The sequence below is a fragment of the Corvus cornix genome, chromosome 10 (genome assembly GCF_000738735.6).
Source record: "Corvus cornix cornix isolate S_Up_H32 chromosome 10, ASM73873v5, whole genome shotgun sequence".
NCBI classification, from domain to species: Eukaryota; Metazoa; Chordata; class Aves; order Passeriformes; family Corvidae; genus Corvus; species Corvus cornix.
In genome coordinates, this window is record NC_046340.1 from 2,403,523 (window position 1) to 2,420,692 (window position 17,170).

The 17,170-nt window shown below is 39.4% G+C and overlaps 1 protein-coding gene across 2 annotated transcripts in view; it reads right to left on the reverse strand.

Moving 5' to 3' along the window:
- The window catches only part of FBN1 (fibrillin 1), a 145,040-nt gene that overhangs the window by 45,226 nt on the left and 82,644 nt on the right, over positions 1–17,170 (reverse strand). For both annotated transcript variants that reach the window (XR_005602806.1, XM_039557878.1), the window contains exons 18-31: positions 16,848–16,901; positions 15,854–15,979; positions 13,888–14,013; positions 13,239–13,358; positions 12,145–12,282; positions 11,099–11,149; positions 8,473–8,598; positions 7,466–7,690; positions 6,179–6,304; positions 5,958–6,086; positions 5,372–5,497; positions 5,120–5,245; positions 4,232–4,354; positions 496–621 (exon numbers count right to left, since the gene is read on the reverse strand). Coding sequence is in view for 1 of the 2 variants with exons in the window: in XM_039557878.1 (XP_039413812.1) it covers positions 496–621; positions 4,232–4,354; positions 5,120–5,245; positions 5,372–5,497; positions 5,958–6,086; positions 6,179–6,304; positions 7,466–7,690; positions 8,473–8,598; positions 11,099–11,149; positions 12,145–12,282; positions 13,239–13,358; positions 13,888–14,013; positions 15,854–15,979; positions 16,848–16,901 (1,722 nt within the window). In the remaining variant the exon portion in view is untranslated. The remainder of the gene's footprint in view (positions 1–495; positions 622–4,231; positions 4,355–5,119; positions 5,246–5,371; positions 5,498–5,957; positions 6,087–6,178; positions 6,305–7,465; positions 7,691–8,472; positions 8,599–11,098; positions 11,150–12,144; positions 12,283–13,238; positions 13,359–13,887; positions 14,014–15,853; positions 15,980–16,847; positions 16,902–17,170) is intronic.

Genomic DNA, 17,170 nt, shown 5'->3' on the forward strand with positions numbered 1-17,170 from the left:
ATGTATGCATATGTGTGTGTACACATTTAGAAATGCACGCATGCCTTGTCTAGTTTTGTCAGACATTTCTCCCCAAAGAGAAATGACACTCTCAAGACTTTACATTAAAATGTGAAAATGTGGGTTTGGAGATATGCTGTTTCAGGCCTCTGCTCTACCAAGGTACAACACTTCCACACAGTTTTGTCCTACAGATAAGTTTAAATCAGCACTGGGGATTTATCTCCCCAGAAATTTTCCATAGCATCATCCACTTCCTTTCTGCAGGCACTCTTTTATCTGAGCTGCATAAAAACCTCACTGGAAGAGAACCCAAAGATGCAATGCTATAGATGATCATGTTTGCCCCCCAATCTACAGGGATATACAGAGACTGCATTCCCATTTGTGCAGTAGGGCTGGTTCTATACGGTCAGGTGACCAAAATTAGGATATAAGAGCAATAATCTTTAAATATCATTGTCTGTCTATTTGGAAAGAGTGCCTTTCACTTACCTATGCAAGTCTTCATGTCTTCAGATGCCATGAATCCATCATAGCAAAGACACCTGTATTCTCCTGGGATGTTTGTACACTGGCCTCCATCACAGATGTTAGGATTGTCTTCACATTCATCAATATCTACAGGGGAAAATCAGGTTTAAAATATGTTACCTTTATGCAATGCAGTGAACCATCATCATGGCAAGTAAGCATTTTAATGCTCTGATAAACATGGTGAAGATTGAATCCTTGCAAATAACTGAGCAGTACATTGCAAAATTGTCCTGATGAGTAAACTCCTTGTCTCTGGCTACAGTCAGTGGCAAAACATTCCCTTCTGACTCAAGTGGGAACAGGAACCAACTTTTCCTTCAGAGAAAAGAACCCCAACGGAACCTTTGTCACACCACAAGGCCACATATAATTGGGGATTCTTGGATACAATCCATCATTGTTGAAATCAATGGACGCTCTGAAGTCAAATTCAGTGAAAAAAATATCAAACTTGACAGAGCTTAAAAAAGCCATCATACATGCAAAATACCTCTACAGATGATCTCAAGGGTGGTGACAAACTGGAAACAGCTCAGCTCATGATGGGAATAATTACAATACACACATTTATTCCACTAGGAGATTTTTATGGTCTTTTTTAGCATTTCAGCTGACTGGCCAGCCATACAGTTACATCCTCTAGGATGAAAAGTTGTTTTCTCAATTGATAAAATTGCCATCACTGATTAGAGCCAAGCTCCAGAAGCAGATACTTTATTATATTAAGGCAACCATGCTAAATTCTGGAATCTTTCAGAGCCCCTGGAATTATGTTAGTGTTCCCTGTAAAAATCCCTAAAATCTTCCTGTGTCAGCACCAACAAAGACCAGCAAGAGCAAAAATCAGAAACTCTGCCTAGTGATACCATGGGAAAAAAATCAGCACAAAAAGGACAAGATTCAGGAATCCTCTCCAAGAGAAAGGTTGTAACTCATTATCAGTGCAGCCTATTGTGGATTGCAGTAATTATGCAGCTGCAAAAAATGAACTCACATTAATTTAAAATATTATGTTCATTATTCTGCTGTATTTCTAGCAGCTAGTGCTTGTGTGGATACACAACTTCTGCAAGGAAGAAGACTGACCAGTCCCTGTTTATCTTAACAAGCAAATAATGTTGGCACGGACATTAGCCTGAAAATGTTAATTTGGAATGGAATTTGAATTAACATGCAAAATTAAGCTCTAGAAATGGGAATAATAATGACAGAAATAAAGAACTTTATTTACGAACCTGTCACTGTACCGATTTCACAGTTGGGGGAAAATCAGCTGACAAAGAACCTGTTGTTTCTCCTAATTGAGCTGATTATTTATGCATAACCTCACCAATTCAAACCTGACCTACTACTGAACTGCACAGCATTCTTACCAGCTCAATTATCAGAAAATATATTCTGTGATGGCTTCCAGCTTTGTGTGATGCTAAAGATAAAAGACACATTCACACAGAGAGAAAACTGAAAATGTGAAATAGGTGTTTCACAACTGCAGGTCACAGTCCTATTATATCTTGTACCATGCACAAACACCTAACAGTGTAAAACCAGGTATCTAGTACAACGAAAAGGAAATGTCATTAATTTTTTTAAATTCTTATTGGTTTGGGCAGAGGCAAAACTTTAGCATGTGGATTTTGAATATTCAACAGATTACTACATATGTAAATAACATCTTTCCAAGGGAAGAAAGCAGCGTCTTCAAGACTAATAGGGTAGTGAAGGTGACTCCTCAAATCTCTGGATATTTTCTTAGATTTGACTTGATATCCAAAGATGTGTGGTGTTTCTGCTATTTAAACCTTTTTATGTGTGGCTATTGCACTCAAGTCCTTATTAGAGGAGAGTATGAAAATGAATAGCTAATAGTTATTACAGCTGGCCTGTGAAGGAAATTCTATTTTTCAAGTCAAAGCTGGATATAGAGATGCAGAAATTCTCAACTAAGGTAACATCTGACAACAAACTTCTATGGACATGTTTAGGGTCAAGCTAATGTGTGAACAAACCACAGAGAATCCGTCCCCTCCCCACAGCAAAGGCAGACACTTCTGTTTTGACTCTGAGAATGGAAAGGTGAGAGTTTCCTATTCCAAAGATTTCAGTTTAATATGCAGGAAGGTGCTCTAAATCATCAGTTCTGGTTCTGGGTTTAGAGATGTGTTTGGGTGGCTAAGGACAAGGGGGAGTAAAGCACAGAACTGCTTCTAGCCATGGGACTTGAGATCCCAAAGACTGTCCAAGGGCACACTTGGGTCATTTGGTCCCCAGTCAAGTCAAGAAGATGAAAACAAAACAGTGGCTCAGAGACCCTGCTCCCCCTCTGCTCCCTTCCCTCTCATGTCACTCTAAAGCTCTCACTGGGTTTAGATTCTGGCTGAGGCACAATTTCGATCAACTGGTTTTATTTTTGCACTGAAAAAGTGCCCCGAACACCAATGTTTGGGCAAGGTTTTGAAAAAGCTTGCCTTTTCTAGAAACTTGAGCTAAAGCAAACTACTTCTAATCTAAATATTTTAGGTTTTCGGGGTCAATCAAATCTGCACTTTTTCTAGTTGAATTCTTTCTTTGAATGAGGGTCTGATACTTGCTGAAGGCCGGCTACTTTACATCTTTCTGACAGAGCAAGCTACAATGTGGGGGAAAACTACATTTTACTGTGCTTTAGGGCTCTTTTCTCTTCTGGAATGGTAGTGAGTGGCCTCAGGGTAATTGAGACCCTGGTTTGAGGTCTATAAATATTTACAAATTCTAAATGTGAGCACTCTGTTAATTCAGTATAGAAAACTCTCCATTTGTTCAACTGTAAAGGCAATTCTATTCCAAGGGATTAACCCTGTTATAGTTCTCATGCTCCTCAAGGAGCTCTTGGATGGAATTGGTGAACAGCTGGCAAATATTCACATGCCTCATCAGGCCAGTGGCTGTGAAGCAAAAAGTAAGAGAAAAGGAGGGTAGAATTATCTTTCCAGTAACCTATGTGGAAATCACCAAGTGCAATTCACTTCCTGCGATTATGACTCCCAGACTCCCAAAGGAGAACACCCGGCCACAAGAGAGCTCTGAAAATTTTCTCACAAACCCTTTTAAGAGTGCAAAAGACCTGTTTCCTAAGAAAGATTTGTACTGTTCAGATTTCAATTTCTCTGCAAGTCTTTCAGCTCTGAAGTAATGCAGCATACTTGCATTTGACTAAACAAAGAATTAAAAATAGGAATTTTCTTGCTTGCTTAAGAGCAGATACCACACAACCACAGAACAGAGCAATCAGCTTCTTTTCTAGCACCTCTGTCTATCCTCTCCAACATAACCATACAATACACATGCACAGCATTTTGGCTTCTGTTCATGGTAATTTTTTTAATGGTGTTCAACATGTTTTGGATTTGGATCTAATATAATACCTTAAGGGGGAAAATTCAACTCGTACTGAAAAAATTACAGGTTTTTTGTTATTAAAATCAGAATCAGCTTGTACACTTTCTGAAATTACGAAGAATCAATTCCCTTCAAAGCACTTCTTTCTGCAGTTGCCCAATTTGGAGATACTTACTTCAGAAAAAGAACTTCATTTTCCATTTATTTTCTTTTTGTAACAGTGTATTTGTTACAATAGCTTTAATCTTAAAAAGGTCCATTTTTAAACTATTGAAATAAACCCTTCAAGCAGAAAAGTTCCCGAACTCTCCCTTACCAGTGCATGTCCTGTGGTCTGGCATGAGTGCAAAGCCTTGTTTACAGCTACATTCATAGCTGCCCTCTGAGTTTGTGCAGAAGTTCTCACAGCCACCATTCATTATACTGCACTCATCGATATCTAAAAAGGAGAAAATTACAGTTAAAACCGACAATACCTTTTACTTTAAAGCACATTTCAAGGACATACTTTGAGTCAGCTTTCCAGTACAGCATCAATCCAGAACCTACACTTGGCATCTGCACACTAACATTCAAGTGTTTGCAAAGGTAGGCACTGGGATGGACGTCAGGCAAACCAGGGATGGAAAGAGATGGTACCTGACTGCATATACAAATACTTCTGTGCTTCTCCTTCTACATATAGAAATAGCACTGTTGAGTTACCACAGTATCATTAGGACAACAAAGTTTTTTTAAGGATCAAGGTAAAAAACTACTTGGCAGAATTAAAGCCACTGGATTTTTCATGTATTTCCATGGCACAGTAGAAGGAATGTATGCAATTGAACCACATGATTCTATTTCATGGTCCAGCAGGAATGATGATTTTTAATTAAATATGTAACTAATCTAACAAGTTACTCCCTCTTAATCATCAAAGTCTGAAGTCTTGGGGCATTTAAAATAGTACATGATTTTATGCATCATGATTGATTTACTAGAGAAAATAATCTGTTACTCAGCTAAGTGCAGTACTATAACTTCACTCATTTCTCTCAAAAATGGATGTGCATGTTTTGGAGGTTTTGCATACTGTTTTGACAAACTGTAATAGACTTTTTGAATCATGGTTAAAAATGACTATATAACTACCAGACTGAAACAATTACATGTGTTTTATCTTCCCTGTTTGCTAGAGCTCCAGTGCAGATTTTGTCCTTACCGACACAGTATAGCTTGTCTTGTGTGGACTGATAGCCAGGGTTGCAAGCACACTGATACTTTCCAATCAGGTTGACACAACGGCCATTTCGGCACAGGTTGGTGCTCAGCTCACATTCATTAATGTCTGTTGCAGAGGAAGAAGAGGAACACATTTCAGACCAAAATGATACTACAGCAAACGCTGTAAATGCACAACACAAGAGTGGTACAAAATGCTGTGCACAATCTTGATTTTGCCTGCATGTCTCACCTACACATGCAGAGATATTTGGTGATATCTGGTGGCCTGGAGGACAATCACACCGAAAACTTCCCTCTGTGTTGATGCAGGTGCCACCTCGGCAGAGAAGGGGGTTGCGCTGACACTCGTCGATGTCTGTGGGGAGAAGGGGAGGCACATCATGGCAGGGCCAGCACATCCCTCACCACAGCCCATCACAGCACCATCTGCCTTGGTCAATCAACCCTGCAGCCTGTCCTAGAGCCAGCCATCCCTTGCACCACAGTGCAGTTAGAAAAAGAAAATTAATTCAAGAAGGCTTCTTCTAAATCTTAATTTACCTTAAGTTCAAGGTTCAGGGTGGTGTCCCACTTAGCAAAAAGGGGATTGTGGGGATAAACTTAACATCCCAAAATCCTGTCCCTTGCTTATATATGCTTTGGCAACCTGCGGAAGCAGCAAATTCACATTTAAATTTAGCTTTAATAAGGCTCTAAAAATGAGAGAGGCCTAAACTCAGGCACAATCAAACCTTCAAAAACCCCCCAAATAAATCATGCCTAGCATACTAGCACATAGCATACTACGGCATATCTAAGGTCTATAAAAAACATACCCATGCAGTTTTTCATCATCATAAATCCACTTTCATAGCCTTCAAAACATTCACACTCAAAGTCTCCAGGAGTGTTGACACAGATGCCTTGGCCACAAAGGTCAGGAGAGATGCGGCATTCATCGATATCTGTAACACAAAACACATTCACAGGATTTTCAAGGGAGTTCAGTTTGTCCTTTTCAATTCAAAACCATGAGAGAGACATCCAGGAAGTTTACCTGTGCAGTTCCTCTCTTCAGAATCAAGGGCAAATCCACTGTCACATCTACACTTAAAACTGCCAATGGTATTTCTGCATTTTCCATGGGTACAAAGGCTGGGGAACATTTTGCATTCATTGATGTCTGAAAATGAGATTGTATGGACATATGATGTTATCATTTCATACAAAAACAGTGCACAAAAGAGCAATGCTGACATCAGAGCTCATCTTTTTTCATGACAGTGACCCCTCCTTTTGGGAAAATTAGTCCACACTACACAAACTGATACTGACTTCCCCCTACCTAATAGTGTAGGCACTCTGTGCTGGAATTGCCAAGAACACTTTCTTTCACAAAGTTAGTATTAGTCTCCCCTTTGTCCTGCAGGATGTGATTTGCAGCTCAGTAAGATTTCAGTGGACAGAGGATCAAGGCAAAGACAGCTTCGAAAAGAATCACTCTGTCTTCTGATTTCTGAGAAAAATGTGACTTCCATGAGTCACAGAAAACATAATGAGCATAAATAAAAGCACATGCCACTTTTTTTATGGATAATAATGGCTTAGTAACTGTTTATAAAACCAAGGCTGAAACTAACAACAGCAACAGTCATTCATATCTGTTTTCCCCTCATTTCAGACTTCATAATGTTTACTTTTTGGGTAGCTTTTGACATTGTCCAGCTTAACCCCACTGGTAACCCTGGAAAGACAGCTTTCAACACATGGTGCTAGGGCGTCACTGTGTGATTCCCACTTAATGCTGGAAGTTTACCAACAAGAGTCATAACATGACTTGGTTTACAGTAAATAAAATTCTCTGATTTGAGCCGTCATCCTGGAAGCTATTTCCTCTGCTTCTCCAAGTAGCTTCACAAGAAATTCCCAAAATTATTCACCATTTCTTGGTTGTTCCACAGCAGAATTACATTTGTTGCACCCTTCACAAGTAAGGACTGCTCTTTCAATGCATCCAAAGCTGACTGCCCAGTTTGTTCCAGTTCTTGTACTGTGAGATGCCAGGAGGCAAAGTCAGGCACAATTTAACCTCTCTAGTGAGAGACACAAATCCTTTGTTTCGAGGCTGCAGAATTATATGGTATTTAATGGTCTGTAACATGAACTAAATTCTCTTGTATTTTATTTGGGCTTTAGTTGCCATGAAATCTAATTGGATTTTCAAATGTGCCTTAGGGTGAGTGAAGTGCCTATCACTGAAATTTTCAAACCCATAGGAGTTGTCTGATGGAAGAGTAAAAGCCTTCAGGATTTGCTGGCAATTAACCACAAATGGATCACATACCTTTAGAGAAGGGCTTCCCACTTATCTCTATCTTCGTAGAGAACCCAGGTCCCCTTGGGCAAAGAGCTTCAAACTCAGGAGTTCCCCTGAGAGGACACTCCTCACACTCGTAGCCCCAGGCTGCCCCCACAGAGCAGCAGCAGGCGTCCATGCGGTGCCGGCCCGGGATCTGGGCGGTGCACTGCTCGTCCTCGTGCTGCAGGTAGCAACTCTCCAAGCGAATATCTGTTGGGCAATTCAACAACATGTGGAGAAAGAAAGAGAAAATTTAGTTCACTGCAGTGGATTTTTTTTCCCAAATCCCTTCACAGGACAGTTTGCTCCGTGTTTTTGTGGACTCGGAGGACCATCCCAAGCTCACTGCATAATTCCTAACAGCAAAATATTAATGCTAAACTCAGACATTAACAGTTGAAGTAAGTCTAAAGCACCACTCTGAAAAATGGTGCTCAACACCTGAAGTAAATTTTGGATCAGAAAAGGATTTTAAACATTCCAGCTTGCCATACTTACATAAGGCCTTTTAGTTACTACCAGCTATGCCTTGTTCAGAGACAAATCTTGGGCATTTATTGTCATAAATGGACAAAGGTGCTGTGGGTGGGCAGCATACAAAACTTGGATATTTTGTTGCACCCTCCATCAAGGTGCATGGCGTGGCCAAGTCCAGGGCCACAATGGTGTGTCCTCCACTGTTCAGCCTTTGTGGAAGGTGGTTTCAGCAGGGCTGCAGATGAAGAGTGCTAAGAGCACACATGATCTGCAGGGATTTGTCAGATGAACAATCTGGAATCAATGCTACTCACCAGCTAGCAGATGGTAACGGGCTTTAGCTACTACTACTGGAATCTGCTCCTATTCCAATTGAACTAAGTTCATGTCCCTGACTAATTCCATTTGAAAAATGGGCAAAAATACTTCTCCATACTTGTTAGAAAACATGCAGTGCAACCACTGGTCACTGCATAGATCTGCTCTTCCCTAGCAGACACGGAATTAATACCTACCAAGACAAGTTCGTCCAGAAGCATCTAAAGTCATTCCACTGGGGCACTGGCAAACAAATGATCCCAAGGTATTGACACACTGCCCATTTGTACAGACCCCAGGAAACACCTCACATTCATTAACATCTATTAAAACAAAAAAAGAAGTGAGTAAGAGTAATCACTAGCATGCTAAACATGAGCAAATTAGCAAAAATACAGAAAATAATAATATTCTAATGTTTTTAGGATAAAATAAAAAACCGCAGCAGTTTACATGGCCTGAAAAAATTCAAAACATTTACAGTTCCCTAAGCAAGTCAGCCAGAAGCAATTAATTACAGAAAACTGCTGATGATCAGAAATCATACATGTTGCTATTTGCCATTTCTACATATACTGAAATCAAACTCAAAAGCAACAGGAAAGGGAGGGGAGTTTAAAAACTATATCCATTTTCATACTCACTGTGGGCCAGATATTTGAAGCAAATGGGCAAAGAAAGACCAAGATAAGTACAAAATGACATGCATTATTCCAACTAGAGTCAGTATTTTTAAAAGATTTTTGAGAATTTTCTTCTATCTGCATGTCTGGAAACTACAACACCATTTGAAATCTGGCCCTATGGCCTTGTCAGCAACTAGCAACTGTATGTATATTAAAATAACCTCCTTACAACTACACACAGAGTTTAACTTCGTTAAGTAAAAACTGTATTTCTATACTTAAGAGGCAAATTTAGCACTTTTGGGTAAGGATATTTTGATTATATGCATTAGCTTGGCTTGAGCTCCAATAAATGTTTAGTAATCTAAGTGTGAGGTCCTCCCACCCAAGTCCTTTGTGGCAACTGCCTTGGGAAGAAGGCTCCAGCATAAACATGGCTCCAAGATGAAGAGTGACAATTTTTATGACAAGAGAGGATAAGAACAAGAAATGGAAAAAGAATGACTGGCAAACTGTAGATGAATACTCATGTATAGAGTAACCAAGAAGGGGGAAGGTTGGGCTGGTTAGGCCTCCAGACAAAACTCCTGGTGCAAAGAGGCTCTGCATCTCTTAAACCTCACGGAGCACGATGGAGGATAAATGCTGGGGGGCAAATCAGTGGCCTCTGCCCTTGAACAGATACTGTAAATTGACTGGAAGGTATGAAGTAAAGCCAGTGGATTATTAGAAACCACTGAAACACTCTTCACGGCCTGTGAGCAATATTGCAGCTGACAACTCCAGGGCTCACCCGTAAACGAGAGGAATGCTGCCAATTCAGTTTGCTTATTTCCTTGCACAAGATCTATTACTCATTTTACATGGGCTGCGTATGGGAGAACTGACTATCACCTTTTGGGAACTAAACTTACTCCTGTCTCTAACTTGCCAGTAAATTTCCTAGAGACCTTTCCCTGTCATGAAAAATGCTTACATTGGTTGAAAACCAAGTAAGGCTTCACAATGTTACAAGGAAGGGAAACTACTCTGAAAAACCTGGGGCTATCCATGTCCCATTGAAATGAGAAAGATTAAAGCACGTAAGAGATGTAATCCGATGTGCTGGTAAAAGAAATGTTGAAAACAGTTATGTCTGTATCTTGGAAGGATAAACTTTCCATCCCAGCAGTGTTGAAAATGTTCTAAGACTTTCCTTGTGAAGAGAGATAGGTGGGCCCACTTTTTTCTTCTTTCCTTTCACTTACACACTCCACAAAGTGTTGCTGAGGTCAGATAAGTTATGTACAGTGGGTCTGCAGCACAGACATGCCAAGATATTCAGTCATCATTTGGAAAGCAAAGAGTATGTGTGAGGGTGTTCCTCTTTTCTTTTTTTTTTTTAAGGGAAAAAAACAATGTTTCTTTATGGAAGCTACATATGGGAGTAATTTTTAAAAAATATTTTAACTGGAGTGTCATGTCAGATGTTGTCAGTCAGGATGACCCACAGCAGTTTGAGACTCTGAGCTTCGGCATATTATGTAAATATGCAGTACTTTTCCAGGGGTTCAAATCAATTCAAACAGAGATGAAATAGGGTGGGACCTTCAATTCTCACAGAATAGTATAGAGTCATCTCATACCAAGCAAAAAAACTACACATCTAAAATATCTTTAACCTTTTCTTTAACCAAAGTATAACTGTGTCCTGATGCTTTTTTTTTTTTTCTTTTAATAGGACAGTGAAAATATGTTTTGGAATGTATAAGTTTCATATAATGTTGTATGGGAGAAAGTCAAGGTTAGGGGAAAAAAAAAAACCTAATGTGAACTACAGTCTTTGAACATTCTTTTTCTAAAGCATAGTGATGGCTTATCATACCACTGTATTATGCCATGTTTTGTAGTAGGCATAAGACACATACTTTGTAAAAACAGGTTACTCAGTTAACAGTATTTGAAGAGAAAAAAACACCTCCTTATACTGGTAGACATTATATTTGCAAGTGTGTACTTTGAGATAAACTGTGAGTAGGCAGGAATGTTAAACAAACTGAAACCAAATTCATCCCTGACATAACTCTAATGAAGTCAATGGAACAACACGAGGTAAGAACTTGGCACAGTGTTCTTCTATGCTAAATTAACCACTTAAATCAAAACACTGGCATTTTTTCATTCAAGCTCTGATTTATATTAAGGCAACAATAAATACCTTCACACAATGTTCCTCTTATTCTTGAATATCCCTTTTGACATATTGGGTCTGTAAAACAAACAAAAATGAAGTTTCAGAACACTAGAGTCCAAAACTCAACATTAATTTATTGTGCAAAACTGATCATGTGAAACATTATCTAGTTTATTGCTATGAGAAGTCTGAGTGCTTAGACAGTATCCCAGTAGTTTCTGAAATAATAAAGAGAGAAGATGGGGCAACTACATAAACTATATAGAGTGTCAGCCTTTATCCTCTTTTGCTTCCCATGTGTCTCAGCTAGCTAAACCAAAAGTGGTTATGATTGCTGCTTCATTCAAACCAATTAATTCATTTCACTTGATCACAGCACATTACAACCCTATTTGCCATGGATGAATGAGGATGAATCCTGTTAAGATATACAGAATGAAATTAACTAAAGATTTGAGCAAACTAGCAGCTTTCAAGATATAGAAATAACAACCCACACACATTTCTGCACTCATCAGCTCATCCCTGGGTTCCCAGCTCATCCCACAGTCCAGTAAAATTATCAAATGAATATGCAGCGACCTCAACCCATTTCTTGATCAACTCTATGAGTCTCCAGGTCATCAGTTAATCTACAGAGTACAATAAAAAGGGCTACTCCCTCTCCTCCCTCCATTACCACACCAAAGATCCATTTGTTGTGAACATTTCCTTGGGATCTCTGGGGAACATGCATTTATTGCTACATCATTAGGAACTCCAGATCACTAATTATGACAAACTGTGCTAAAGTAAGGCTGCAAGTTACAGACTGTAGGTGTGGTCCCTTCCCTTCAGTGCTTAAACTTGTAAAGTATTTACTGTAAAATCCATTTAGAATCTTCTATAGCTGCATGCTACCTCTCAAATACTAAGACTTCTCTTTTTTGGGACTGAATAAGGAGTGACGGCTTGATAACAGAACAACTGAAGTTATTTGTCTACCCTGTGCCCAACTTCTCTGACAATAATCTGGACCAACCTCAGAGGAGGAAAAGCCCCAGGCCCCTGAGGAAAATGAAGAGCATTACCTCGTTCACATGGTGTACACGGGCTTCCCCAAGCAGCACCTAGTGAGGAACAGCACTGGGACTTCAGAGTTGCTCCATTGATATTTATTTCACACCTTCCATTCACTATGTTCTGCCAACAGGTACCCTTGACAGTTTCTGTTTGGAAAAAAACCGATGTATTGTCATGCAGATTCTCTAGCATTATGCATTACTGTATTTACAAACACATGTGAATTTAACCATGAAAAAGAATCATCCTTTCACTATAATTTACTACATCAGAACTAAATTTATTTTAAAATCTCTTAATTTAACCTTCTCTATGATGGACTATAGCCTAAAATCATCCCAGCACAGAGCTCTTGCATATCCTAGTTTATGCTTATTGTCTTTAACAGGCAGCATATCAATAACACTCAAGATGTGAGTCCCTGTATTTATTATGACTCAGATTAGGGGCACATGCAGAAGAACAGAGTAGACATGAACCCTTGCTACATCTTCCATTGTTTTGCTAGATCCCCCAGTCTGGGTAATTTTCCCATACACGGAGTGGCAGAAGATAGCTAAGGATCAGACAGCTGTAGTCCTACAGCTTTCCTCACTGACTAGACAAGAGCTATAAATTACTGTCCCAACAGAACAGGCAAGAAAGGAAATGACGAGCCCACAGAGTATCTGAATCACAGCATTGTCTGTGGATGCTCTTGAGCTGGTCTCGACTGTGCATAACTTATTCATGCTCCATCTCAAATAGAAAATTCCTTCCAGAGAGCAGATCCTAATTAGAACATGCTCACCTTATTATAGGAGAAATTAAGGAGGTGAGCACAGACCTGAAGTACTAGTCTTAACCCTTCTGCGTTGCTCAGAAAAAATTTTCACCTCTTTCAAATCTGGCATGGAAGCACACTAAGCTCCCAAGTGCACTTCATGCACCCAGGGGAATGGTGAAAACAAGCACTTTCTTAACATTGTTTCTGTTACGTTTTCCACTGTATTTATCTACACAAGTTATTTTAAAGTATTTTCTAAAGCTGGTGGTGTACAATGTTCGCATGGAACTGGACATTTCTAACCAGCAAACATAAAATCTTCAGAAGAATAAATACCTATGCAGATGGTTCTGGTTGGATCCAAAGTACTTTCGGGAGAACATTCACAAACGAAAGAGCCTGGTGTGTTTTTGCACACTCCATTAACACAGGGGTTAGATTCACATTCATCAATATCTAGAAAAGAAACACACTGCTGCTAGTGCCAGAAAACATTAACAAAAATACATATGGCTCTTTTCAATTTAGGAAAAAGGGGATGAAGCTTTCCTCATAACCAATCTTCCTGATATTCCCCTTTTCTGTTATGAAACTCTTCACAACAGACTAACGTGCACGTGTCCCAAAGACACACTAACACATTAGAACTGTCTATGGCTCAAAAAGGGTTCAAACTAGGAGCCCTTTGGCTCTGTTCCTCAAAAAACAGATTTGTAAAGCTTGGGTTTTTCTCACCCTTGGCACAGTGCGGGCTCACTGATAGTAGTATATAGGGAGAGTAAATACAGGCTATTCCATGAGGTTATCTAATGGCTTCATTTTGGCCTTGTCTCTTCTCATTCTCCTATTTCCCCATAGAATTTATTTATGGTGATTTTTTTAGTTTTACACATTATATCCCCATCAAGGTTCAAAGTATTTCTGGCACAATCTGAGAACAACCCAAATGAATAAAACTAGGATTAAATGGTGTGTTACCAATTACCTTCACATGTCTTTAGATCAGGAGTGTATACAAATCCTTTTGGACAGGTGCAGGTGAAACTTCCAGGGGTATTTCTGCATTGCCCATTGTCACAAAGCAGCATGTTCAGTGCACATTCATCAATATCTACAATGAAAATAAAGAACTTTTTAAGAAATGAAACATTTCTGGAATAGAAGTCAAGACTGAATTTCCCTCCCAACAGCCACATTTCAGAAGAGACAAATAGGGCAGGGGGATGTGGTATGTGTGGAATATGAATACTGGATTCTTTTTGTAGACAACAGGTTTGCACAAGAGTTTGTACTTCCTTTCCTCACATATTCATATGTATGTGAGAGCCACACCACAGTTCAAAATAAAGCTGGGGATCACACTTTCATCCTGCCTTTATTGTGGACTAGGTCTATGAAGTCTCTCAGTCCCTGCACAGCAGCCCCCACAGCCATGAAAGAAACAAGGAGAGGATTGGTTTGAAAAGGTTTGCTGATCATCCTGGTCTTTAAGTCATCATTTTTTCCAGGCTGGCTCTGAACTGGCTTAGATGTTATGGTTAACAAGGCTAATGTAAGTCTACACTTGCTTCAGAGATGAAAAATTTAAATAGGATTGCTAGTGCTAAATTTCAAGAACCCTGAGGAAATCTTTGGAAGAACTGTGGTCATTAGAGAGAAGTTGCAAGAAGGTGGCAATGGGCCATGAATAGCAGGTGAAGACCAGGAGAGACCCAGAGAGCAGACGGGAACAATTGGCTAAGTCAGAGAGGCCTCAGAAAGTGTTGAGAGAAGTTGGGAAGACTCAGAGGGTCAGCGCAGCAGCTGGGAACAGCAAAAGTGCTAGGAAAAGAAGGGAGACTTGCAGAATAAAACAGACCATGTGGGAAGCTTCACCGGAGTTCAGAAAAATTGAGAGAGGGCCAGGTGGAACATTATGGGAGAATGGGAAACAGCTGTGATGGAGCATGGATGTGGCCTGCAACAGGGTGGGCTGGGAAGCGTCTGGAAACTCACAGATGGACTGGGAGAAGAGATGCCATCAGCTACAAGCGAACACTGGAGTGGGACAGGGATGATTAAAGCCAAAGAAGCAAATGGGAAAATGGGATGAATTACAGTGTGATTTGTATCTAAGAAAGATCAACTTTTTTTTTTTTTAATAAAGATAATGGATAGTTTAGGCTGGGATAACACAGATGACTTAAGCTATTTAGGTTTAAGTAGAGAATACAGAACCCAAATAAAATTACTACGTAAGCAGGAGATAATAGAAAGGAATTTAAGAATTTTAAGGTGGTTCCAGAGCTGGATGAAGAAGAGGTTACAGTAGGATATATTAAAAAAGAGAATTATCATGATGAAGTGAGAATATTAGAAATGCTTTCAAGGATCAGTCTTGGGACTGGTCCTATAAAATATTCATTGTAATGCAGAAGTAAAAAATGAATGGAATCAAAAACTGTGGACAACACTAAGCTGGAAGCTATTACCAATACAGAGAATCAGGCAAGGCTAAATTAATCTCGACAACATGAACAAGAAAAGTAAGATGAAATATAATCACCAACATTCAAAACTTTGCAGTTAGGGACCAGTAACAATAACATGCTAGAAACCAGAACTCATCAGCTGAAGGCTAGTGAGAAAACTCTGGATGTAACTCCCAATTAGAGGTTGACTTTGATCCCACAGCATAACACATATTTGAGAAAAGACTAATCCACTCTAGAATCAGTTTAGGCAGGATATTCCATGGGGCAATGGAGAATTTCTGGCACGACTACACAAGGCACTGGTCAGACTTCATCAGAATACTGTACACTGGTCAGACCAGTCATGTTCAAGAGAAGGCTGCAGCCTCTGCTTTTATGAAAAGACTAGAAGTATAGATTTGGATAGTTTAGCCAACAGAGTTTGAAAAAGGATATGATGATTCTTTATAAATACTTTAGGGATAAGACATTTCATACCAATGCAGTTTTTCCCAGTTGAGTCTACTTCATATCCAGGGTCACAATAACATTTGTATGTTCCATGCAGATTCTCACACCTTCCATTTGGACAGAGATCGGGATCCAATAAGCACTCATTAATATCTACATAAAGGTAAAGAAACCCAAACATCAGAGCCAGTTGTTGAGGGCTTGTAGGGGTTAATTCTCCAAACTAGGAAAAGACAGTTTCAATATCATTAACATTGGCTGCTCCATATTTATAATTATAGTTCTGACCAGGAAATTCACACCTAAATATTCACATCCAAGAGAAAAAAGCATCTCTTTAACATTCATTTATCTCTAGCCCACGGTCACTTAGGAAACTTTCAACTGTAGGTAAGAACTGGAATATTAAACTGGGGTAACAGATTAGATTTAGAAAAGCCCACGTATTAATACTCCCCATATCTCCTGATTCACAGCATTTCCAGATGGCATCACTTGCCAAAGCATTAATATTCCTTCTTTCTGAGTGCTTTTCCCTATCTACTGCCAGCAAATCTACTAGTAAGCACTGGCTGACTTAAGAGTTTGAAGTTTCCCAGTTCTATGACTACAAAGCTTTTATTGTAATCATTTCCCTCTTCTTTGTAGTTAAACAAACTCTGGCCTATTTCGACAGATGAAAACATGAGTAAGCTCAATGTTCAATATGTTTATTCTTCAGGATGATTTCACCTGAAATATGCAAATATAATTTACATAAAAAGTCATGTAGGTGACAACACTTCTCATAAATCTGTCATTATTTTATAATGGCACTTACATACACTCCAAGATGTAAAACAGAGGCCCCACAGGTGAAATGTCATGATCCTGAAACTTCATGCTCCATTCATTTCACCCTAAGCCTTTCTCCCATCCTCTTCTGTCACCATCCCCACCAGCATGGCTAACAAATTAAGGATATCAAGGTAACACTTTCAGACCAAAGTGCTATAGTTTGAATTACATTAGGTGATCTTACCATTTCCTCCTGCAGTCATGCCAGTTCCACTGCTGCACAGAGCCTGATATTCAGCTGGAAAAAATATTAAAATACTTACTGGAATATTCTTTCTTAGCTCATTGCTTTCACCATCACCATTTACACTATGGCAATTATTAGAAAGATTATTAACATGCCTTCCAATTCTTCTGAAAATGTTAATAACCTCACAGTATTCTGAACCCGTGAAGCATTTCGGCAGATTCAGGGGCTGAATCTGCTTATGAAGATGGATGAGTAAAAACTTCACATGACAAACTGTGGCATTTAAGAATAGACATAAACTTCATGCTGGTCCTCCT